At 37.2% G+C, this 25549-nt stretch overlaps 1 protein-coding gene across 5 annotated transcripts in view; it reads right to left on the bottom strand.

Annotated features, from left to right (window-relative positions):
* The window catches only part of DHX57 (DExH-box helicase 57), an 85751-nt gene that overhangs the window by 15909 nt on the left and 44293 nt on the right, over nt 1-25549 (bottom strand). For 4 of the 5 annotated variants that reach the window (XM_017672089.3, XM_017672088.3, XM_073214148.1 and 1 more), the window contains exons 13-19: nt 23803-23919; nt 20998-21094; nt 20029-20202; nt 19224-19424; nt 17158-17434; nt 1072-1167; nt 902-985 (exon numbers count right to left, since the gene is read on the bottom strand). In XM_017672089.3, the coding sequence (XP_017527578.2) occupies nt 902-985; nt 1072-1167; nt 17158-17434; nt 19224-19424; nt 20029-20202; nt 20998-21094; nt 23803-23919 (1046 nt within the window). The remainder of the gene's footprint in view (nt 1-901; nt 986-1071; nt 1168-17157; nt 17435-19223; nt 19425-20028; nt 20203-20997; nt 21095-23802; nt 23920-25549) is intronic. The other variant, XM_073214143.1, reaches the window with a different exon arrangement.

Here is a 25549-nt window from a genome sequence, read left to right as displayed (position 1 = left end):
CTACGGGGCTGGTGGCTGTTGGCTAGGTACTGGGATTGGGAGGGGGGCGAGAGGTGATTGGGCTTCAGGTGGCGCCGGCGGGAACTGAGGACCCCAAAGAGAAGCCGGAAGTTTGCCATCTTACTGGTGGGGACCCTTCAGTAAGAACATTAATTTTTTGTTCTACTCTAGGAAATCTATTAACATCACAATAAAGTCCTTCTCTTTCTCCAGTCTCAAAAATATTTGAATAAAACAGATTCTTTGCAAAGATGTGCACCATTATCTGGCTTCTTACACCATTTTGAAGGGGGCCTAAAACACTGTCACAACAGAGGACAGAGCCCTATTATCACACAGAAGATCATAAACCGTCCTCTTTCTCAAGTACTGCTTATTGACATAGCACCTCTGATAGACATTAAGAAAAAAATAACAAAGAAAATCTGGTTCACCATTCATTTTTTGGTTTTGGTGAGAGGTTGGTGATGGTCACAGACCTCTGAGGATCTGATGACAGCTATGATCCCTCTCCCCAGAATAATGCATGTATGTGTAAACATATGCTTTTGCATAAAAGTCCAGGGGTTTGTGGATCTGGGTTAAGAATGCATGGAATAATTATTAAAAACCTGACTTCTAGTAAGCAGCAATCTTCAGAGTGCCTATATTCCCCCACCCTCTACATAAGTAAAGGCAAATTCACTGAAAAGAGGAAAAATGGGTCAGTTGAAAGGTTCATCACAGAAGGCCTGATGTCATAGTACAGGAGTGTGTTTTACACAGCTGGTAAAGCCAAGCATATTCCAGAAATAACATTTTCAATGTCAAGGCAGGACAAGCAAGATAAAGTCACAACATTTTCTGGTGTGCTACTACAATAGAAAGTGAATGAAAACGAATTGCTGCAGAAATGACTCACCTGAAGAACTCTTCCTGACAAGAAGTTTTGTCTGCAGTAATTATAACTTGCACGCATGCCTTCTCTCATACTTAGCTGCCATCCCTAAATTTTGAAGAAAATCAAAATAAACTTACTATTTTTAGTGCCAACTCTTGTAATAAACCTTAGCTATTAAGTTACATACTTACCTTATATGCTTGTAGAAGGGCCAGATAATCACTGTTTGCAAATGCAAATTCTAGCTTTTTCTGGTTAGCTTCCTCTTTTTTATCCCAGGGAGACACCTAAATGAGGAAAATCAGGTTTGAAAGACACATTTTATCTGAGGTTTCAAATGGCACTTTCCTATTGCTGAAGACAGGTGTCATGGGAAGTATTTTGTATGGAACAAAAGGTACTCAGTGTTCTTGCTGATTGAAGGCAATTATGATGGTCAACAATGTGATAACAGTCTTAATTTGTCCTTAAGTCTGTCTGCCACCCAAAATAGCTCTCTTGGGTCTTTTAGTTCCCAGTGTCAAGATGGGATCAAATACCCACTCATTCCAAAAGCTAGATCTAAAATCTGAAAATCTGTTAACGCTATGGTATCTTCACTTTATGGATTCTTATTGATCTTTTAAAATTGAGTCTCCCCTTTTCTATACCCATAACTAATGTTTTCTTCCTATTTTTTATAACGTTTACAGGTCTTCCTTTCTCCTACAAATTTGTATGAGCTGAGAGGTTAATTTTCATTGCTTCCTCTTTCCCCAGCACACACATGTATGTAACTAAAGACAACAGCATGGGCTGGAGTAGCTCTTCATAGCCAGCTAAACCAACGCCCTACTTGTAACACATTTTTTTATTAAGGCATCATTGATATACAATCTTATGAAGGTTTTACATGAGCAACATTGTAGTCACTACATTCATACACATTATCAAGTCCACCCCCACCTCATTGAAGTCACTGTCCATCAGTGTAGTAAGATGCTATATAGTCACTAGTTGTCTTCCCTGTGTTGTAGTGCCTTCTCCATGACCCCCTACATTATGTGTGTTAATCATAATGCCCTTTAATCCCCTTCTCCCTCCCTCCCCACCCAAGCTCCCACTCCCTCCCCTTTGATAACTGCTAGTTCTGTCTTGGAGTCTGTGAGTCTGCTGCTGTTTTGTTCCTTCAGTTTTTTTCTTTGTTCTTATACTCCACAAATGGGGGAAATCATTTGGTACTTGTCTTTCACTGCCTAGCTTATTTTACAAAGCATAATACCCTCTAGCTCCATACATGTTGTTGCAAATGGTAGGATTTGTGTTTTTCTTATGGCTGAGTAATATTCCACTGTATATATGTACAACCTCTCCTTTACCCATTCATCTACTGATGGACATTTTGGTTGCTTCAGTATCTTGGCTATTGTAAATAGTGCAGAGATAAACATGGGGTACATATGTCTTTTTAAATATGGGATCTGTTTTATTTGGGTAAATGCCTAGGAGTGAAATTCCTGGGTCAAATGATATTTCTATTTTGAGTTTTTTGAGGAACCTCCAAATTGCTTTCCACAATGGTTGAACTAATTTACATTCCCACCAACAGTGTAGGAGGGTTCCCCTTTCTCCGCATCCCTGCCAACATTTGTTGTTCCTTGTCTTTTGGATATTAGCCATCATAAGTGGTATAAGGTGATATCTCATTGTGGTTTTACTTTGCATTGCCCTGATAATTAGCAATGTGGAGCACCTTTTCATGTACCTATTGGGGCCATCTGAATTTCTTCTTTGGAGAAGTGTCAGTTCAGATCTTCCACCCATTTTTTAATTGGGTTATTTGCTTTTTGGGCCTTGAGGCATGTGAGTTCTTTATATATTTTGAATCTTAACCCTTTATCGGATATGTCATTTCTGAATATATTCTCCCATACTGTAGGATGCCTTTTCATTCTACTGATGGTGTCCATTGCTATACTGAAGCTTTTTAGTTTGATGCAGTCCCATTTGTTCATTTTTGTTGCTGTTTCCTTTGAGGAGATGTGTTCAAAAAAAAGTTACTCATGTTTATATTCAAGAGATTTTTGCCTATGTTTTCTTCTAAGAGTTTTATGGTTACATGACTTACTTCTGTTCAGGTCTTTGATCCATTTCGAGTTTACTTTTGTGTATGGAGTTAGACAATAATCCAGTTTCATTCTCTTACATGTAGCTGTCCAGTTTTGCCAACACCAGCTGTGAAGAGGCTGTCATTTCCCCACTGTATATCCATGACTCCTTTATCATATATTAATTGGCCATATATGTGGGGGTTTATATCTGGGATCTCTATTCTGTTCCATTGATCTATGGATCTATTCTTGTGCCAGTACCAAATTGTCTTGATTACTGTGGCTCTGCAGTAGAGCAGTCAGGGAGCATAATCTCTCCAACTTTATTCTTCTTTCTCAGGATTGCTTTGGCTGTTCAGGGTCTTTTGTGGTTCCATATGAATTTTAGAACTATTTGTTCCAGTTCATTGAAGAATGCTGTTGGTGTTTTGATAGGATTGCATTGAATCTATAGATTGCTTTAGACAGGATGGTCATTTTGACAATATTAATTCTTCCTATCCATGAGCAGAGGATGTATTTCCATTTATTGGTATCTTCTCTAATTTCTCTCATGAGTGTCTTGCAGTTTTTAAGTGTAAAGGTCTTTCACCTCTTCAATTAGGTTTATTCCTAGGTATTTCTTTTTGATGTAATTGTAAATGGAATTATTTTCCTGATTTCTTTCTGCTAGTTCATCATTAGTATACATGAATGCAACTGATTTCTGTATATTAATTTTGTATCCTGCAACTTTGCTGAATACAGTTATTAGTTCTAGTAGTTTTGAGGTATATTCTTTAGGGTTTTTGGTGTACAATATCATATTATCTGCAAACAGTGACAGTTTAACTTCTTCCTTACCAGTCTGGATGCCTTTTATTTCTTTGTGTTGTGTCATGGCCAGGACTTCCAGTACTATGTTGAAAAGAAGTGGGGAGAGTGGGCATCATGTTTTGTTACCAATCTTACAGGAAAAGCTTTCAGCTTTTCACTGTTAAGTAAATTGGCTGTAGGTTTGTTGTATATGGCCATAATTATGTTGAGGTATTTGCCCTCTATACCCATTTTGTTGAGAGTTTTTTTAATCATGAATGGATGTTGAATTTTGTGGAATGCCTTTTCAGCATCTATGGTGATAATCATGTGATTTTTGTCCTTTTTGTTGATGTGGTGTATGATGTTGATTTTTGGATACTGTACCATACTTGCATTCCTGGAATAAATCCCACTTGATCATGATGGATGATCTTTTTGATGTATTTTTGAATTCTGTTTGCTAATATTTTGTTGAGTATTTTCACATCTATGTTCATCAGGGATATTGTTCTATAATTTTCTTTTTTGTGGGGTCTTTGCCTGGTTTTGGTATTAGAGTGATTCCTCATATAATGAGTTTGGAAGTATTCCCTCCTCCTCTACTTTTTGGAAAACTTTAAGGAGGATGGATATTAGGATGACTCTAAATGTTTGAATATTTGATAAAATTCAGTGGTGCAGCCATCTGGTCCACAGCTTTTGTTCTTAGGTAGTTTTTTGGTTACCAATGCAATTTCATTGCTTGTAATTTGTCTGTTCAGATTTTCTATTTCTTCCTGGGTCAGTCTTGGAAGGTTTTTTTCTAGAAAGTTGTCCATTTCTTCTAGGTTATCCAATTTGTTAGCATATAATTTTTTATAGCATTATCTAATAATTCTTTGTGTCTGAAGAATAATTTCTGTGTTGTCCGAAGTGATTTTTCCTTTTTCATTTCTGATTATGTTTATCTGTGTACACATTCTTTTTTTCTTGATGAGTACCTACAGGTTTATCTATATTATTTATTTTCTTGAAGAACCAGCTCCTGGTTTCATTGATTCTTTCTATTGTTTAATTCCTCTCAATTTTATTTATTTCTGCATTGATCTTTGTTATGTCCCTCTTTCTACTGACTTTGAGCTTCATTTGTTCTTCTTTTTCTAGTTTCATTAATTGTGAGTTCAGACTTTATTTGGGATTGTTCTTCCTTCTTGAGGTCAGCCTGTATTGCAGTATACTATTCTCTTAGATGTGCGCTCACTGCATCCCACAGGTTTTGGGCTGTTGTTATTTTCATTTGTCTCTATATATTGTTGATCTGTTTTTATTATTATTATTATTATTCTGTTATCATTAATCTACAATTATATGAGCAACATTGTGGTTACTAAACTCCCCTCATCATCAAGTCACCACCACATACTCCATTACAGTCACTGTCCATCAGCATAGTAAGATGCTATAGAATCACTACTTGTCTTCTCTGTGTTTTACTGCTTTCCCTGTGCCCCCCACACACAATAGGTGTGTTGATCGTAATTTTTCCCCATTGTCCCTCCCTTCCCACCCATCCTACCCAATCCCTTTCCCTTTGGTAATTGTTAGTCCATTCTTGGGTTCTGTGAGTCTGCTGCTGTTTTGTTCCTTCAGTTTTTTTCTTTGTTGTTATACTCCACAGATGAGTGAAATCATTTGATACTTGCCTTTTTCCACCTGGCTTATTTCACTGAGCATAATACCCTCTAGCTCTATCCATGTTGTTGCAAATGGTAGGATTTGTTTTCTTCTTCTGGCTGAATAATATTCCATTGTGTATATATACCACATCTTCTTTATCCATTCATTTACTGATGGACAAATAGGTTGCTTCCATATCTTGGATATTGCAAATAGTGCCTCGATAAACATATGGGTGCACATGTCTTTTTCAAAGTGGGCTGCTGCATTCTTAGGATAAATTCCTAGGAGTGGAATTCCTGGGTCAAATGGTATTTCTATTTTTAGTTTTTTGAGGAACCTCCCTATTGCTTTCCACAATGGTTGAACTAATTTACATTCCCACCAACAGTGTAGGAGGGTTCCCCTTTCTCCACATCCTTGCCAACATTTGTTGTTGTCTTTTGGATGATGCCATCCTTAATGGTGTGAGTTGATATCTTATTGTGGTTTTAATTTGCATTTCTCTGATAAGTAGCGATGTGGAGCATCTTTTCATGTGCCTGTTGGCCATCTGAATTTCTTCTTTGGAAAAGTGTCTGTTTGGATCTTGTGCCCATTTATTAATTGGATTATTTGATTTTTGTTTGTTGAGTGTGTGAGCTCTTTATATATTCTGGATGTCGACCCTTTATCGGATATGTCATTTATGAATATATTCTCCCATACTGTAGGATATCTTTTTGTTCTATTGATGGTGTCCTTTGCTGTACAGAAGCTTTTCAGCTTGATATAGTCCCACTTGTTCATTTTTGTTTTTGTTTCCCTTGCCCGGAGAGATATATTCATGAAGAAGTTGCTCAGGTTTATGTCCAAGAGATTTTTGCTTATGTTTTTTCCTAAGAGTTTTATGGTTTCATGACTTACAGTCAGGGCTTTGATCCATTTTTGAGTTTACTTTTGTGTATGGGGTTAGAGAATAATCCAGTTTCATTCTCTTACATGTAGCTGTCCAGTTTTGGCACAACAGCTGTGAAGAGGCTGTCATTTCCCCACTGTATATCCATGGCTCCTTTATCATATATTAATTGACCATATATGTTTGGGTTAATATCTGGACTCTCTATTCTATTCCACTGGTCTATGGGTCTGTTCTTGTGCCAGTACCAAATTGTCTTGATTACTGTGGCTTTGTAGTAGAGCTTGAAGTTGGGAAGCGAGATCCCCCTGCTTTATTCTTCCTTCTCAGGATTGCTTTGGCTATTTGGAGCCTTTTGTGGTTCCATATGAATTTTAGAACTTTTTTTCCTGTTCATTGAAGAATGCTGTTGGTATTTTGATAGTGATTGCATTGAATCTGTAGACTGCTTTAGGCAGGATGGCCATTTTGACAAAATTAATTCTTCTTAGCCAAGAGCATGGGATGAGTTTCCATTTGTTAGTGTCCTCTTTAATTTCTCTTAAGAGTGTCTTATAGTTTTCAGGGTATAGGTCTTTCACTTCGTTGGTTAGGTTTATTCCGAGGTATTTTATTCTTTTTGATGCAATTGTGAATGGAATTGTTTTCTGGATTTCTCTTTCTGTTAGTTCATCATTGGTGTATAGGAAAGCGACAGATTCCTGTGTATTAATTTTGTATCCTGCAACTTTGCTGAATTCAGATATTAGATCTAGTAATTTGGGTGTGGAATCCTTAGAGTTTTTTATGTACAATGTCATGTCATCTACAAATAGTTACAGTTTGACTCTTCTTTACCAATCTGGATGCCTTGTATTTCTTTGTTTTGTCCAAATGCCATGGCTAGGACCTCCAGTACTATGTTGAATAACAGTGGGGAAAGTGGACATCCCTGTCTTGTTCCCAATGTTCGGTGAAAAGCTTTCAGCTTCTCGGTGTTAACTGTTATGATGGCTGTGAGTTTGTCATATATGTCCTTTATTATGTTGAGGTAGTTGCCCTCTATACTCATTTTGTTGAGTTTTTATCATGAATGGATGCTGAATTTTGTTGAATGCTTTTTCAGCATCTCTGGAGAAGATAATGTGGTTTTTGTCCTCTTTTTATTGATGTGGTGGATGATGATGATGGAGTTTCGAATCTTGTGCTATCTTTGCATCCCTGAAATGAATCCCACTTGATCATGGTGTATGATCCTCTTGATGTATTTTTTAATTTGGTTTGCTAATATTTTGTTGAGCATTTTTGCATCTATTTTCATCAGGGTTATTGGTCTTTAATTTTCTTTTTTTGTGGGGTCTTAGCCTGGTTTTGATATTAGAGTGATGGTGGCTTCATAGAATGAGTTTGGGAGTATTCCCTCTTCTTCTATTTTTGGAAAACTTAAAGAAGAATGGGTATTATGTCTTCTCTATATATCTGATAAAATTCAGTGGTGAATCCATGTGGCCCAGGTGTTTTCTTCTTGGGTAGTTTTTTGATTACCAATTCAGTTTTGTTGCTGGTAATTGGTCTGTATAGATTTTCTGTTTCTTCCTTGGTCAGTCTTGGAAGGTTGTATTTTTCTAGGAAGTTGTCCATTTCTTCTACATTTTCCAGCTTGTTAGCATATAGATTTTCATAGCATTCTCTAATAATTCTTTGTATTTCTGTGGGGTCTGTCATGACTTTTTCCTTCTAATTTCTGATTCTGTTTATGTATATAGATTATGTTTTTCTCTTAATAAGTCTGGCTAGAGGCTTATCTATTTTATTTTCTCAAAGAACCAGCTCTTGGTTTCATTGATTTTTTTCTATTGTTTTATCCTTCTCAATTTTATTTATTTCTTCTCTGATCTTATTATGTCCCTCCTGCTGACTTTGGGCCTCATTTGTTCTTCTCTTTACAGTTTCAATAATTGTGACTTTAGACTCTTTATTTGGGATTGTTCTTCCTTCTTTAAATAGGCCTGGATTGCTATATACTTTCCTCTTGGAACTGCCTTCACTGTATCCCATGGAAGTTGGGCCTTTGTGCTGTTGTTGTCATTTGTCTCCATATATTGCTTGATCTCTGTTTTAATTTGGTCATTGATCCATTGATTATTTAGGAGTATGTTGTTAAGCCTCCATTTGTTTGTGAGCCTTTTTGTTTTCTTTGTACAGTTTATTTCTAGTTTTATACCTTTGTGATCTGAGAAGTAGGTTGGTAGAATTTCAGTCTTTCTGAATTTACTGAGGGTCTTTTTGTGGCCTAGTATGTGGTCTATTCTGGAAAATGCTCCATGTGCACTTGAGAAGAATGTGTATCCTGCTGCTAATGGGTGTAGAGTTCTGTAGATGTCTGTTAGGCCCATCTATTCTAGTGTGTTGTTCAGTGCCTCTGTGTCCTTACTTATTTTCTGTCTTCTTGATCTGTCCTTTGGAGTGAGTGGTGTGTTGAAGTCTCCTAAAATGAATGCATTGCATTCTATTTCCTCCTTTAATTCTGTTAGTATTTGTTTCACATGAGTAGGTGCTCCTGTGTTGGGTATATAGATATTTATAATGGTTATATTCTCTTCTTGAACTGACCCTTTTATCACTGTGTAATGTCCTGCTTTGTCTCCTGTCACTTTCTTTGTTTTGAAGTCTATTTTTTCTGATACAAGTACTGCAAGTCCTGCTTTTTTCTTCCTATTATTTGCATGGAATATATTTTCCATCCCTTCACTTTCAGTCTGTGTATGTCTTTGGGTTTGAAGTGAGTCTTTTATAGGCAGCATATAGATGGGTCTTGTTTTTTTTTCCATTCTGTAACTCTATGTCTTTTGCTTGGTGCATTCAGACCATTTACATTTAGGGTGATTCTCAATAAATATGTAGCTATTGCCATTGCAAGCTTAAGATCTGTGGTTACCAAAGGTCCAAGGGCAGCTTTTTTACTATCTAACAGTCTACTTTAACTTGATTACACTATTTCAAACACAATCTAGAGGTTCTTTTTTTTATCCTCCTTTCTTTTTTTCTTCCTCCACTCTTTATGCCATATTCTGTACTTTTTGTGTATCCATGGAATGACCTTGGGGTAGTTGATTTAATTTTGCATGTGCTTAGTAGTTAGTTGGTCTACTTCCTTTACTGTTCTTTATTTTCTCTGGTGACAGCTATTTAGCCTTAGGAGCACTTCCGTCTAGAGCAGCCCCTCCAAAATACATTATAGAGACAGTTTGTGGGAGGTAAATTCCCTCAACTTTTCTTATCCAGAAATTGTTTAATCCCTGCCTCAAATTTAAATTCTTATCTTTCTGAACGGAGTATTCATGGCTGGAGGTCCTTCTCTTTCATTGCATTAAATATATTATGCCATTTCCTTCTAGCCTGTAAGGTTTCTGCTGAGAAGTCTGATGATAGCCTGATGGGTTTTCCTTTGTATGTGATTCTTTTATCTCTCTGGCTGGTTTTAATACTGTCTCCTTGTCCTTGATCTTTGTCATCTTAATTATTATATACCATGGTGTTGTCTTCCTTGGGTCTCTTGTGTTGGGAGATCTGTGCACTTCATGGCTTGAGAGACTATTTCCTTCCCCAGTTTGGGGAAGTTTTCAGCAAACATTTACTCCAAGAGACTTTCTATCCATTTTTTTCTCTCTTCTTCTCCTGGGACCCATATGTGAATATTGTTCCATTTGGATTGGTCAAACAGGTATTATTCTTTCATTCCTGGACATCCCTTTTTCTCTCTGTGCCTCAGCTCCTTTGGCTTCCTTTTCCCCCATTTCTATATTTCATTTACTGTCTCCTCTACCTCTTCTAATCTTGTTTTAAATCCCTCCATTCTACTTTTCGTTTCCAATACTGTATTTTTCAAAGTTTCTATCTCTTTCTTGAAGTCCTCCTGAGGTCTTGAATATTTTTCTGTAGCTCCGTACACATGTTTATGATTTTTATTTTGAAATCTCTCTCAAGAATACTGATGATTTCACTTTAACTTAGCTCTCTTTCTGGCATTTGAAGGGTTTTGGTTTTTAGCAGGTTCTTTTGCCATTTCATGTTTTTAATGATTCCTGTGGAATAATAACTTTTTGTAGGCAGTGCCCTCTAGTGCACAGAAGCTCTACTCTCTGGAGCTTCCCAGCACCTGAAGCGATGGCAGGAGTCACAGGCGAGCAGCGCCGGTGCCTGCTGGGAGGAAAGAGCTATTTCCTGCTTCCTGGCTGCAGTGCTTGCCTCCACTGCCAAGGCCAATGGGTCAAGCGAGTAGGGAGGAGGCTCTGAGTTATGCCTTTGTAGCTGCCATAGGCAAGGCCGCCCTCTGGCTGGCCTGGTGTGATGGCAGTAAAGCAGGTTTGTGAACCAGTGCCAGCAAGAAGGAGCGCAGGGAATGTATCGTAGTGGGGATCTCGGAGCACTGTGTTGCCAGCCAGTGGGATGGAGCATGTGAAACTCCTGAAAGTTCTCAACCTGCTGGGCTGAGTGTGCCTGGATGACTTTGTCCACCTGTCTTTTCTTCTGAGCAGAAAGCTCTGTGTAATCCTTTCCCCTTTAGTAGCCCTCTCAGTATTGGGAAGTCTTTCAACTTGCCCATCTTTCTTTTGTCTTGGAGTGGCCAGTTGTGGGTATTTGTTCTTCACAAGCAGCTGGAATCTCAGTCTCTCTGAGTATTCTGCCTTTCTTTGCTTTCCAACCCCACTAATCTCCAGAGTACCATGTAATGTGGGCTTGTGCTCCCAGAGCAGATCTCCAGTGGTGGTGTTTGGCAGTCCTGTGCTTCTACAACCTCCCTGTTCCATTTCTCTTCCTCCTGCTGGTGAGCTGGGGTAGGGGGAGGGCTTGGGTCCTGCCAGATTGTGGCTTTGCTGCTTTATCCTTTTCTGTGAGGTCTTCTCCTTTCCCTAGATGTAGGCTGTCTGTTGCAGTCCTCTTTCTGGTTGCTCTTCAAGGATTAGTTGTATTTGCTGTATATTCATGTTATATGTGCTTCTGGGAGGAGGCTTCTGCCTCACTTCTCATGCCACCATCTTTTTCTGGCCCCTATCCCTCTGAGTTGTAACACATTTTAAACCAATTATGGTATTTGTCTATTTTCTGTATATTTGGTCAATAAATTTCTTTCCTGTTTAGAAAGAGCAGTGAGAAAAGGATTTCATTTAGGAGATTAATGTTTACAGAGCTCAGCAATGGACAGGTGTTCAGTTTGGCTAATGATGACATCAATATTTTTAATGAAGTCTTTCTGTATTTCAATAAAATAAAGTTAGTGAGCAGTTTATTTAGATTATTTGAGATACAGGCAATGGAGGCCCTGCTCACAATAATACTAACTATATATGCTTGAGCAACCTACACCACCTATTCCTTAGTTTTGTCATTTGTTGTTAAATGAGTGGGCTGAACTGAGATCTTTTTGCAGACATGTGAGTTTACAATTCCATGAAGTATAACATTTAAACTGAAGAAAATTATTATATCCATCTATTCCCCTATCTATTTGAGATATATCATGGTGAAAACAAAGGAAGGCTGACACTCTAGCCAAGAGTAGAATATCCATTTTCCTCAAGTCCACATAGAATGGTCTCCAGGATAGAACATATTTTTGGTCATAAAACAAAATTTCACAAGCTTCAAATAATACAAAGTATGCTTTATGACTACAATGGAATGAAATTAGAAATCAACAATAGAGAAAAACTGGGAAACTCAAATATGTGGAAATTAAACAAGTGCCTGAATAACCAATGGGTCTCAGAAGAACAAAAATGGGGAATCACAGAATACCTGAGATGAATGAAAACAGATATAACATAACAAAACTTATGGGATGCAGTTAAAGCAGTCCTTAGAGGACAGTTTAGAGCTATGAATGCCTATATTTAAAAAGAAGAAATATCACAAATCAATAATTGAATCTTACACCTTAAGACTTGAAAAAGCAGGAAACTAGACCTAAAGCAGACAGAAAGAAGGAAATGAAAAAGAGCAGATACTAATAAAATACAGAGTAGGAAAACAACAGAGAAATCAATGAAACCAAGAGCTGATTCTCTGAGAAGATCAATAAAATTGACAAACCTTTAGCTAAGTTGACCAAGAAAAAGAGAGAGAAAGCTCAAATTACTCTAATCAGAAATGTAAGAGGGGACATTACTACCAACTTCTCATAAATAAAAAGAACTATGAAGGAATAATAAGATACATTACATGTTAATAAATTAGGTAACTTAGATGAAATGACAAATTCCTAGAAAAATACAAACTATCAAAACCAACTCAAAAGGAAATAGACAATGTGAAAAGACCTATAATAAATGAAGAGATTGAATTAACTACCCATGAAGAAAAGTCCCAGTGGCTTTACTGCTGAATTCTACCAAACATTTAAAGAATAATTAATACTAATTTCCCACAAACTCTTTCAAAAATAGAAAAGGAGGGAACACATCCCAAATCATTCTACATGGCCAGTATTACTCTGATACCAAAACCAGCCACGACATCACAAGAAAAATACAGACCAGTCAGTATCTCTTACAGACATAAAAATAATTTACAAAATAACAAAAAGATAAAAGTTGGAGGATTCACACTTCCTGACTTTAAAAGTTACTATAAAACCAAAGTAGGAGGAAATTGTGTTACTGGCACAAGGAGATATATATATATATTAAATCAATGGAATAGAATAAAAAATCTAGAAATAAATCCATGTGTATATGGTCAAATGATTTTTGACAAGAGTGCCAAGACCATTCAGTGGGAAAAGAACAGTCTTCAACAAATGGTACTAAGACAACTGGATAGTTACATGCAAAAGAATGAAGTTGGGTTTTTTACATCACACACAAAAATTAACTCAAAATAGACCAAAGGCCATAAGGTAAGAGATAAAACTACACAATTTGTTGAGAAAAACAGGGATAAATGTTTGTGACTTTGGATTTGGCAATGGATTCTTAGCTATGACAACAAAAGCTCAAGCAACTAAACACTGGATAAACTGGATTTCACCAAAATTATAAGTTTTGTGTTTCAAAGGACATATCAAGAAAGTGAAAAGGGTAACCCATAAAATGGGAGAAAATATTTGCAAATCATATATCTCTTAAGGACTTGTATCCAGAACATATAAAGAACTTATAGCTCAATAATAAACAGACAAATAACCCAATTAAAAAATGAGCAAAGGGAGAGAACCAAGATGGTGGCATGAGTAGAGCAGCGAAAATCTCCTCCCAAAACCATATATATTTTTGAAAATACAACAAATACAACTAATCCTAAAAGAGAAACCAGAAGACACAGGACAATATCCAGACTACATCCGCACCTGTGAGAACCCAGTACCTTGCGAAGAGGGTAAGATACAAGCCTCGGCCTGGCGGGACCTGAGCGCCCCTCACCCCAGCTCCCGGTGGGAGGAGAGGAGTCAGAGCAGGGAGGGAGAGGGAGCCCAGGACTGCTGAACACCCAGCTCCAGCCATCTGCACTGGAGCGCAGACACACAGTGCGTGCGTGGGGTGCTGGAAACTAGGGAAACAGGACAGTAAGACCTGTGAGCAGGTCTGTGCAGCCGGTGCCCCCAGGACAAAGAAAAGCGAGTGCTTTTTGAAAGTCTTAAAGGGACAGGGACCCCACAGCTGGACGGAAGTGCCCCAGGACACTTAGCCCAGCAGCTGGGAATCCGGGGTAACTCTGGGCACCCGAACCCCTGCAGCACAGCTCTGAGGCCCCTCACTGCGATAAACAGCCTCCTGCCTGTTCCCCCTCTGACGCAGCTCTGCCATATTGGAGCAGCAGCCTGAGGAAGGCCATGCCCAGAGCAACTGCAGAGCTAAATAAACTCTGTAGCTGCCGGGCAAGATCAGAAGCCCTGTCTGCACGTAGCTGCCCAGCACAAACTGCTAGAGGCCGCTGTTCTCCCAGGAGAGGAAGGCCATAAACTGGCAAGAAGGGACTTTCTCTTACCCAACTCATGCGCCAGCTCCCCACAAATATATCTACCACCATGAAAAGGCAGAAGAAATTGATACAGACCAAGATCACAGAGGCAAACCCTGAGAAGGAGATAGACCTAACCAGTCTTCCTGAAAAAGAATTAAAAATAAACCTCATAACCATGCTGATGGAGATGCAGAGAAATATGCAAGAGCTAAGGGATAAAGTCCGGAGGGAGATTACAGATGTCCGGAGGGAGATTACAGAAATGAAACTATCTCTGGAAGGATTTATAAACAGAATGGATAAGATGCAAGAGGCCATTGATGGAACAGAAACCAGAGGACAGGAACGCATAGAAGCTGACACAGAGAGAGATAAAAGGATCTCCAGGAATGAAACAATATTAAGAGAACTGTGTGACCAACCCAAAAGGAACAATATCGCATTATAGGGGTACCAGAAGAAGAAGAGAGAGACAAAGGGATAGAAAGTGTATTTGAAGAAATAATTGCTGAAAACTTCCCCAAACTGGGGGAGAAAATAAACGATCAGACCATGGAAGAACTCAGAACTCCCAACCGAAAGGACCCAAGGAGGACAACACCAAGACACATAATAATTAAAATGGCAAAGATCAAGGAAAAGGACAGAGTATTAAAGGCAGCTAGGGAGAGGAAAAGGTCACCTACAAAGGAAAACCCATCAGGCTAACTTCTCAACAGAAACCTTACAGGCCAGAAGAGAATGGCATGATATATTTAATGAAATGAAAGAGAAGGGCCTTGAACCAAGAATACTGTATCCAGCACGACTATCATTTAAATATGAAGGAGGGATTAAGCAATTCCCAGACAAGCAAAAGTTGAGGGAATTTGCTTCCCATAAACCATCTCTACAGGGTATTTTAGAGGGACTGCTCTAGATGGGGGCACTCCTAAGACTAAATAGATGTCACCAGAGAAAATAAAATCACAGCAAAGAAAGCAGACCAACCAAATACTAACTAAAGGTAAAAAATAAAATCAGCTACCCACAAAAGCAGTTAAAGGAAGCACAAAAGAGCACAGAATTAAACAACCAACATGTAAAGAATGGAGGAGGAGGAATAAGAAGGGAGAAAAATAAAGAATGACCAGACAGTGTTTAAAATAGCTCAATAAGTGAGTTAAGTTAGACAGTAAGATACTAAAGAAGCTAACCTTGAACCTATGGCAACCATGAATCTAAAGCCTGCAATGGCAATAAGTACATATCTTTCAATAATCACCCTAAATGTAAATGGACTGAATGCACCAATCAAAAGACACAGAATAATAGAAGGGATAAAAAAGCAAGACCCAACTCTATGCTGCTTACGAGGCTCACCTCAAACCCAAAGACTATAGGAACAAAGAAAGACTGAAGGAACAAAACAGCAGCAGAATCATAGAACCCAAGAATGCACTAACAGTTACCAAAGGGAAAGGGACTGGGGGAAAAAGGGAGGGAAGGGAGGGATAAGGGTGGGGAAAAAGAAAGGGGACATTACGATTAGCATGTATGGTGTGTTGGGGGGCATTGGGAGGGCTGTGCAACACAGAGAAGACAAGTAGTTATTCTACAGCATCTTACTACGCTGATGGACAGTGACTGTAATGGCGTTTGTGGGGGGGAATTGGTGAAGGGGGGACCCTAGTAAACAAAACATTCTTCATGTAATTGTAGATTAATGAGAATAAAATAAATAAATTAAATAAATAAATAAATAAAAGAGAAAAATAAACCAAAAAAAAAAAAATGAGCAAAGGGTTTGAGTAGACATTTCTTGAAAGAAGATATACAAATGGCCAATAAGCCAATGGAAGGATGTTTAATTTCATCATTGTTCAGGGAAATACAAATTAAAATCACAAGTTCACACCCCATAGGATGGTTATAATAAAAAAGTCAGATAATAAATAACAAGTGTTGATTAGGATGTTGAGAAATTGCAACCTTGATAAAATGCTGGTGAAAAATCATAAGCAGCCACTCTGGAAAAGAGTTTCTAAGTTCCTCAAAAAGTTAAATACAGAGTTACCATTTGACCTAGTAAATTCACTCCTAGTATATACCCAAGACAATTGAAAACATATATCCACATGAAAACCCGTACAGGAATTTTTATAGCCAAAGGTGGAAAACAATCCCAAATGTCCATTAAGTGTTGAATGAATAAACAAAATGTAGTATATCCATACAAGGAATATTATTTGGTCATGAAAGGAATGAAGTATTGATACATGCTGTAACACAGATGAACTTTAAAAGCACTACTCTAAGAGAAGAAGCCAGTCAGCAAAGACCCTACATATTATATTATTTCATTAATATGAAATGTCCCATGTCCAGAAGAGGCAAATCTATGAAAACAGAATGTAGATCAGTGGTTGCCCAGGGCTGGAGTGGATGGGGTCTTAGAGGAGAATGGGAGAGTGATAGCTAAGGGGTTTCTTTATGAGGTAATAAAAACAGTCTAAAACTGACTATAGTGATGATTACACAGTACTAAAAAGTACTGAATTTTATACCTTAAATGGGTGTATTATATTTCAATAAAGTTGTTTAAAAAAAAAGTGGTCCAATACATTTATTTCCTTTTAAAATTATGTGGGGACCTTTTGCTTACTTGCATTTTCTGATTTTTGTATAATGAGCAAGTATAGCAAATACAATAAAAAGCACATTTAGATTATTTTAATGAGTTGGATTTCAAGTTCTTAATCTTTATTTGGAGCATGGATTTCTTTGAGGATAAAAGTTATAGACTGAAAAATTCACATATAGGAAAAGTTTTAGGGGCCTCACATTCCCCTGAAGCCCCCATGTCCCCTTACAGACCTAAGGACTCCAGTTTAGATAAATGTTTTCTTACTTACAAAAGGAGACTTAAAAGCCAAACTGGCAGCAATGGTGAGAGCTGGATCCAAACAGCGGAAGATAGACCCAAACAGCATCAGTTTGCCAATTCTCACATCTACAGGCAGAGATGCCAAGTGATACCCAAGAGGGGTCAGTTTTTCATCTAGAGTTAGTGCTCCCAAGTCTCGTAATCGTATTTTTGAGGCACGGAGAGAGTCAGTGTGTGGTGGTTCAATGAGCCGAGAGAACACAGATTGGAGATTATGAGGGCTAAACATCTCTAAAATTTTGATTCTGGAAAAAGAAAACAAAATAGTTTGTCAATTTTATTTCTCGTAAAATGACACAAAACAGTATGCTTCTTTCTTGAATGAAAATATTTAATTTCCCAGATATATGCTTCATAAACCAGACGATGCTGGTTTAAGTACATTTTAAAATTAATCTCTGTGTCTTCTAGTTCTCCTAGCAATAAATTAGAGTAACACTTTATGATTCTGAAACCTATTGAGATTCAGAATAAAATTCTCTCTATAAACTTTCAAAATGTTTCTTTCTATATAACACTGCGTTCAAATTATAAAATAAAATTTATATGATCTACTTACTCTTCTCACATCAGAAATTGCATGGCAATTGTTCATGAAATTAATCTGCATTGTTCTGCCTTGTGACAGCTCTTGAAAAGCTACTATTTTAAATTGTGAATTGAAGCAATTTGCAGAAGAGAAAAATCTTATATAAAATTTATTTATTTCCCTTATAATTCCTTTTTAAGCTGTCAACCTATAAACATACATTTTACATTTTTACTAATATTTGGTACTTAGCTTTTTCCCACTTTGATCACTTATATGTTTCACTTATGCATCGAGAACAATCCACTTAGTTAAATTTCAAATGCTCCCCTATCACACACACACAAAGGATGAACCATGTTGGCCTATATAATTTACCTGCTTCCCCACTGTTGTATATTTAAGTTGTTTTTAAATCATGTGTGTTATGGGGGATGGCAGTATAGCACAGAGAAGACAAGTATTGATTCTATAGCATCTTACTATGCTGATGGACAGTGACTGCAATGGGGTGTGTGGGGGGGTACTTGATAATACAGGTTAATGTAGTAACCACAACATTGCTCATGTGAAACCTTCATAAGATTATATATCAATGATACCTTAATAAAAATTAAAAAATTAAAAAAAATAAATCATATGTGATACATACATTACATTTTCCCCTTCTTTCATCTTCCCTCATGGGTCAATCAAATTGCAAAGCTCTCTCAAACCCCTTCACTCCTCTTCATCTGCACTGTTATTACTTTAGTTCAAGGCATCTGCTTGCCCAGTCTTTTACAATCTGACTATAGACGCTTGAAAGCAGGGACTGGGTATTGTCTCCTTATCCCTAGAGCATAGCCCAACCCCTGGCAAGTGAAAGGCTCTCTAAATATACCTGCTGGGTAAAAGAAGAGCTATCACATCTCTGTATAAGTAAGTTTTTAAATTTGGGTTATTATTTCATGGACATACTCCCTCAAAGTAATGACTGGGTCAAAGGGCATGGGTAGTTTTAGAGTTCTTATATAACGCCAAGCAAATTTTCAGAAAGGTTGAACCAAAATACCCCAGCTTCAGTAGCAATGAGTTTAATCATTTGTTCACTAAGTCCTATTTTAAGATATTTATTCTTGTTTGTTTATCAAGTAAATGATGGTGTTTCGAAGGTGCTTTTGTTCACTTTGTTCTGATAATGAGACTGCAGATTTTCCCCTGTGATGATTTAGTATTGGTGTTGCCTTTAGAAAAAATTTACTGATAAACTAGATTACTTTCCTGACTGCCAAATGTATTCTTAAACTCTATTTTAGGGCCATCCTCTGCAATGTAAGAGATCTTCACGTGCAGAAAGTTAGAAGGAAATGGCAAAGGGAGCACCAAGAGCCCCTTCTTTGCAAATGGATTTGTTCATCCATGTCCACTCATCAAAATGTCCTTTACTAAGAAAAGAAAACATGCAACTTAGGATGAGAAACATTTAGACCTTTCGGAAGCAGAACACAAAGATCAAGATGTACCTTAGACATAGCTGTTCCAATGGCACTCTTTGTATTTCTGGAAGCTGCTGCTTTAAAAGCTGGTGATGGAAGTGATGGCTAGTGAATAAATGGAAGCAGACCCCAGATGCAACACGGCCTGCTCGACCTTTTCTTTGTAGAGCATTGGCTTGAGAGACAAAAGTATCCTCTAGACTTTCCATTCCTTTGCTGGCATCATATCTATAAAGAAAAAGAAGATGCAAAAAAGAGTTATTTTATAAAAACATGCCAACACTCTTTAGTGTTGATAGAATAAGTGAACCAGCTTACTCTGTAAAAGGACACGGTCCTGTGTGTTCTGGGATGTTGAACATGTGGGAACACATAGTGCTGACTTAAATGGTATCAAATGCTATTACATAGTTTCTTTGTTCAACTCTTTTTAAAATTCTTTTTCATTTGCATTTATTTTTGACAAATAAAAGTTGCATATTTTTAAGGTGTACAATGTTTCAATGTATGTATATATTGTGAAATGATTACCACAATCAAACTAGTTGATACATCCACCACTTCCCATGTCAACTCTTTTTTATTCAAGTACATATAAAGCGTATGACAAAAAAGAGAGAATAACTAATTACTTCCAAGGTAAAACTATATATTTTCCATCTCCATTTGACTTAAATCCTGGGTACAGAATCATTCATATACCCATATACAGGTTTCATAGTTATTTTTTCAAACAGTAATCCATGTTGGTTAACCGCAATAGCTATTAACAGCTGTGTCACTCTAAATGAGACATCTTTAGCTCCTCTTATACACTGCCAAAAGAGAATACCTCTTTTCTTTCATTTTCCCAGAATCGATGACATAGACAACATCATCAATAGTTATGGATGTCTCGGCAATGTTGGTGGAAATTATAATCTTAGTTACACCTACAGGCGGTTTTACAAACACAGCCTGCTGCTCTTCACTGGCTAAAGATGAATGAAGTGGGTGAACAACACATCTGAAAGGAAATAACAGCACAGTTAAGTGTTCTAGCACAAAACACTGAAACTGGGTCATAGTGGGTGAATTTCTATTAAAACTAACAATATGACTCCAAGTATCAAGTTTCTCCACAACCTGTTCTCAGGGTCCAACTTTTCTAAATGGGAAGGTTCTTTCTGATCTTAACAAAATATTTACTCAGTTCTATGAACTAAAAACTTGTATCAACTTGGGAAAAACTGGAGTGCAACTTAATAGTAAATAAAGAGGACTAAACACTACATCTTCTACAAGTCACAAGCTCAGAGCATGCTAACCAGCAAAGTATTATTTTTCCCCCTACCTTTAAATAGAGAGAGAGGCAGAGACAGTGATGTATAGTAAGAAACTTATTCTTATATTTCCAGGGAGTGTTCATCTGTTGAGTAGTTGTCCCCCTAGATATGATGACTCATGTCTTGCTACCAGAATAGGAGACACTGAAAATTATTTTTTCTCAAAACGGAAGCATTTCTTTGCTGTTACTAACTGCAGCTTCTCCCATCCCCCATATCTGGCCACTAAAAATACATGCAATTTGCTGAGTCACTATGCTAAGTGAAGAGAAATATTTTTATTTAATGGAATGGGAATGATTAATTTCTTGGAACAAAAAGGTTTGTCTATTTCCAACTGGCATAAATAAACATATTCTTGAGGAACGACAGCAGGGCCTAAAGAGGGTGATGACTGTCAAAGAGAACTTTCTGGTTATTCATCTTCACATATGACTGTAATAGACAATTAAGGATATAGAAAGCAATTAACTTACCGATTACTACGTCTGTTGTTGAAAAGAGAATTAGACTGTAGCTGTTCATAAAGCATTTTGATTTCTGCTAGTCCCGGTAAAAATACAAGTATAGCACCTGGGTATATAAAAAAAGTCAATCTGATAGATGCAAAAAAGAAGATGGATGTAGCTATTTTAAATGAAAAAAATAGTAATAAGTGAAAAAAATGTAATTCTCAGTGATTTTTTCACTGTTAATTTTCTTTTCTTTGTAAAGTCCCCAAGGACTTAAATGGATAATAAACAGTTTTTTATACATTTTGTGACTTAACTACAAAATGAATGGGGTATTATTATCTTCCTACAACAGGAAAAACTGAAGTGTGGAAAAATATAATGACCTAAGTTATACAAAAATCATTAGTGAAGGTCTTTAAAGCTCTTTGGACATACTTTTTCAGTGTACTGGCCACTAACATTTTGTTTCTATAGGAAAAGCTATTCTTTTAATCTTATAAAACAGGAAGACTCTTCTGTGAGTAAATAAAACCATAAACACTTTACGGGAAATGAGAAAAAGAAACTATAATTGGCTGGCTGACCTGGTAATCTAAATTCAGCTATCTGTTAAACAGGCAGCACATTAACTGTGCCATATTAATGGTTTATGGGCTTTTAAATTTTAATCAAAGAAAATAAACAGTGACAACTGATTATAGTGTATTTCTGTACCTAGAGCAGTCAGCAATAGTCAACTTCTTTTGTGTTCTAGACAGAGAAGAAATTGACATCATCTTCACAGCCCCTCCTTAATCCCACAAATATTTATTGAAAGCCTATGTCAGCTCTGGGCTAGGTACAACGGAATACAGAAGAAAGATCTGTTCACAAGGAACTCATGGCCTATTATTTATCACAGTTATTCTAATAAGTAAGGAAACTAAATTATTACAAAAATGGGACTCTGAAGAATGAAGGACAAAAACGAAGGTTGGTTTTTACACTCTTAAAATGGATCAGTAGTTAACTTGGCCAGGTCACAGAGTCAGTAACAGTGGAGCTTGGACACAAACCTTGGGTTTCTGGCACCATCCCCATGCTCTTTCCATTACATACTGCATGCTCCTTTCTACTAAAATACCACAAAATTCAAGAGTGGAAAAATAACCTATATGAATAGAAAAACTATTTTTTTTTTGAGAGGGCATCTCTCATATTTATTGATCAAATGGTTGTTAACAACAATAAAATTCTGTATAGGGAAGTCAATGTTCAATGCACAATCATTAATCCACCTAGAAAAACTTTTTTGTCTACATTTTATGTGCCTCCTAATCTACTCTGCCCTCATGGGTTGGCCATCTGTATCAAGGATATCTTTAGTACTCACAAATGTATCACAGAGTCCTTAACTACTATATCTACTCTGCTTTGAAGTCAGATAATTTTCTAGTGTTTCTTTTTATCTGCTATGCTTGATTTTTATCAATAATAGTTTCTTCCTTTGAGATGAAACAAGATACTTAGTCCAGTGATAATGCATTAGCCAACACTGACTACTTGTCAAGAGATGAGAAAAGAGGCGCTGCAATTCTTTTATGTGGCTCACACACCTCTTTAGAAAGTATCACATAATGATTAAAATCTAAGCAGAGGAGGGCAGCCATTTCCACTTCTCTATACATTGTGTAGTGAGCACTTAATATAAATGTTTGAACTACTAGTCAACTTAATAACAACCAACATTGGCTGTATCTATTCATGCAACACATATTTATTCTGTACTTAAATATTCCAGGCACTGTTCTAGGCTCTCAGCAATACAGTAGTGCACAAGAAATCCTCATTCTTAAGGAGCTTACATTCTATTGAAGGAAACTGTCAGTAGGCAGAAATCTTATTTTTGGATAGTATTTAGTGCTATAATGAAAATGAAAATCATTTTTGGATATTATGACAGAGGAAGTGTGAGTGTAGGGGGGCAGGAAACAACAGATAGAGTGGTCAGAGAAGACTTCACTGAAGAGAAGACATTTGACAGAAACTTGAATGATGATAAGGATTCAGTTATGTGAATGGGGCATTCATTCTGGGGATAATGGACTGTAAGTGATTTTAAGAACCTCACAGTGAACAGAGGGAAGTAGCAACTACCCTGTGTTATAGTACTATAAGTATTAGTGCTAATAACAATAATAATGACATTAAATAGATTATCATTATTAGAGGTAATATCTACTGGGCATTGACTATTTGTTGGGTGCTGTGCTAAGTGCTTCAGATATGGTTACTTTCAGTCCTCAAAATAGCTTTTCTAAGGCAATCTATTATTGTCTTCATTTTATAAGCAAGGAAAATGAGGCATAAAAAGGATAAGGACTTTATCGACTGTTACAGAGTTCCTGAGTAGCAGAGCTCAGAAGTTTGTCAGACTCCAAAACCAGTTCTCTTATCCCCACTGCCTTGTGGCCTCCACATGCAGAGTCTCAATGTGATTCAAACACTCATTACTAGAACCCCAATTAGCCAGGGACTAAATGTTCAGATGTGCATTATCCAGGCCTTCTTTTCAGCTTTCTTCCTTTTGGACTTCGTTTGTCAGTAATTTTTGTTCACTGGAAACAAAGAGTGCTGGACAAAAAGAATGGGTGAACCTCAAAATGTAAAAGGTAAGATTTCCCTGAGAAGCCTAATCAGCAACTTTATACATAACTGGGGTGAAAAAGTAGGGGAGGGGGCTGGGACTCCAGGAAGGGAGGTTGTGCCCACAGTGCCCATTATCTCAGTAAGTAAGCTCCTTTCCCTTTTGCCATCTCACACATAAACGAAGGCCAGAAGCATTACCTGGAGGGTAGGCGTGCTTTCCACTTACAATCCATTCCAACAAGGCCTCTATTAATTCAAGATTAACCTTTTCAAAATCCATGATAGACATTGTTTTGATGACTGACTTATTAACCCCTGAAAGAAAGGTAAAAATCAGGATAATTGTGCCCTATTGAAGACAATATGCCCGTGGGCTAGGTGAGTATCTTGATTTAACTTAATAACAGATATTCCCATTTAGTGTACTGAATGTTCCCATTTAATGCAATGAAATTTTTTTTTCAGTTTCTCAGAAAATACAAGCTCACTAGTAGGATGTTTTCGCTTGAATAATGACTCTAAGAGAGGGTTCCTGACTCTGCCGGAAATGCCCAGATAAGCTGCTTTTCCCTCCTTCTTCTCCTTCTTTTATCCATCACACATTTATTGACACTTTACATCCTAGAACAAAATTCAAGGTCAAGTACATTTCAGAAATCCCTTCCAGATTCAGCCAAATCATGAGTTAGTTCAGATGGAAGTCCAGGTTATAGTAACCCAGGGAAATCAACAGAAAGAGACCATAACTTTCATCAGCATCTTTACAACAGTGATGCTTAACTGTAGTCTCCTTTGGGAAAATAATAAAAGTTAGGAATCTTCCCTGAAAAATACGTATGGTTTTACTGGTTTCATCAACATGCCTGAAGTCTGTCCATTGATTTTCAGGTTAAGGATCTGCAACTCCTTCTAATTTATGAGGCCTAATTAAAGATACACTTTTCTGAGTTGTACTATAAGCCTCAGCTTTTTTTTTTTTTTTTAAGTATCATTGATGTACAATCTTATGTTGGTTTCAAATACACAACACAGTGGTTCAACCATTACCGATATTATCAAATCCTCACCCCCTCCAGTGCAGTTACTATCTTTCAACATAGTAAGATGTTACAGAATCATAAATTGTATTCTCCGTGCTGTACTACCATCTCCATGACCTACTTATATTGTGATTATGAATTATTGTGTCCCTTAATCCCCTTCTACCTCCCCCACCATCCTTCCCAACTCCTCTCCTTGGTAACCACTAGTTCTTTCATGGCATCTGAGTCTACTGCTATTTTGTCCTTCTGTTTTGCTTTGTTTTTATATTCTACAAATAAGTGAAATCATTTGGATATTTGTCTTTCTCCACCTGGCTTATTTCACTGAGCCTAATACCCTCTATATCCATTTATGTTGTTACAAATGGGAGGATTTCTTTTCTTTTTATGGTTGAATAATATTCCATTGTATATATATACCACATCTTCTTTATCCATTCATCTATTGATGGACACTTAGGTTGCTTCCACATCTTGGTAAGCCTCAGCTTTTTAAGAACAAATAGTGTATGGGAGAATATAGTCATAAATGATTTATCTGATAAGGGGTTAACATCCAAAATATATAAAGAACTCATAAGCCTCTATACCAAAAAAACAAATAACCTGATTAAAAAATGGGCAGAGGACCTGAATAGATATTTTCCAAAGAAGAAATACAGCTGGCCAACAGACACAGGAAAAGATGCTCTACATTGCTAATCTTCAGGGAAATGCAAATCAAAACCACAATGAGGTATCACCTCATAACACTTAGAATGGCCACTATCCAAAAGACAAAAAATAACAAGTATTGCAAGGATGTGGAGTAATGGGAACCCTCATACACTCTTGGTGGGAATGTAAATTGGTGTAGCCACTGTGGAAAGCAGTATGGAGGTTCCTCAGAAAGCTTAAAGTAG

Source organism: Manis javanica, chromosome 1 (genome assembly GCF_040802235.1).
Source record: "Manis javanica isolate MJ-LG chromosome 1, MJ_LKY, whole genome shotgun sequence".
Lineage (NCBI taxonomy): Eukaryota > Metazoa > Chordata > Mammalia > Pholidota > Manidae > Manis > Manis javanica.
The sequence above is the reverse complement of the archived record's forward strand: the minus strand, read 5'-3'. Positions and strand labels throughout refer to the sequence as shown.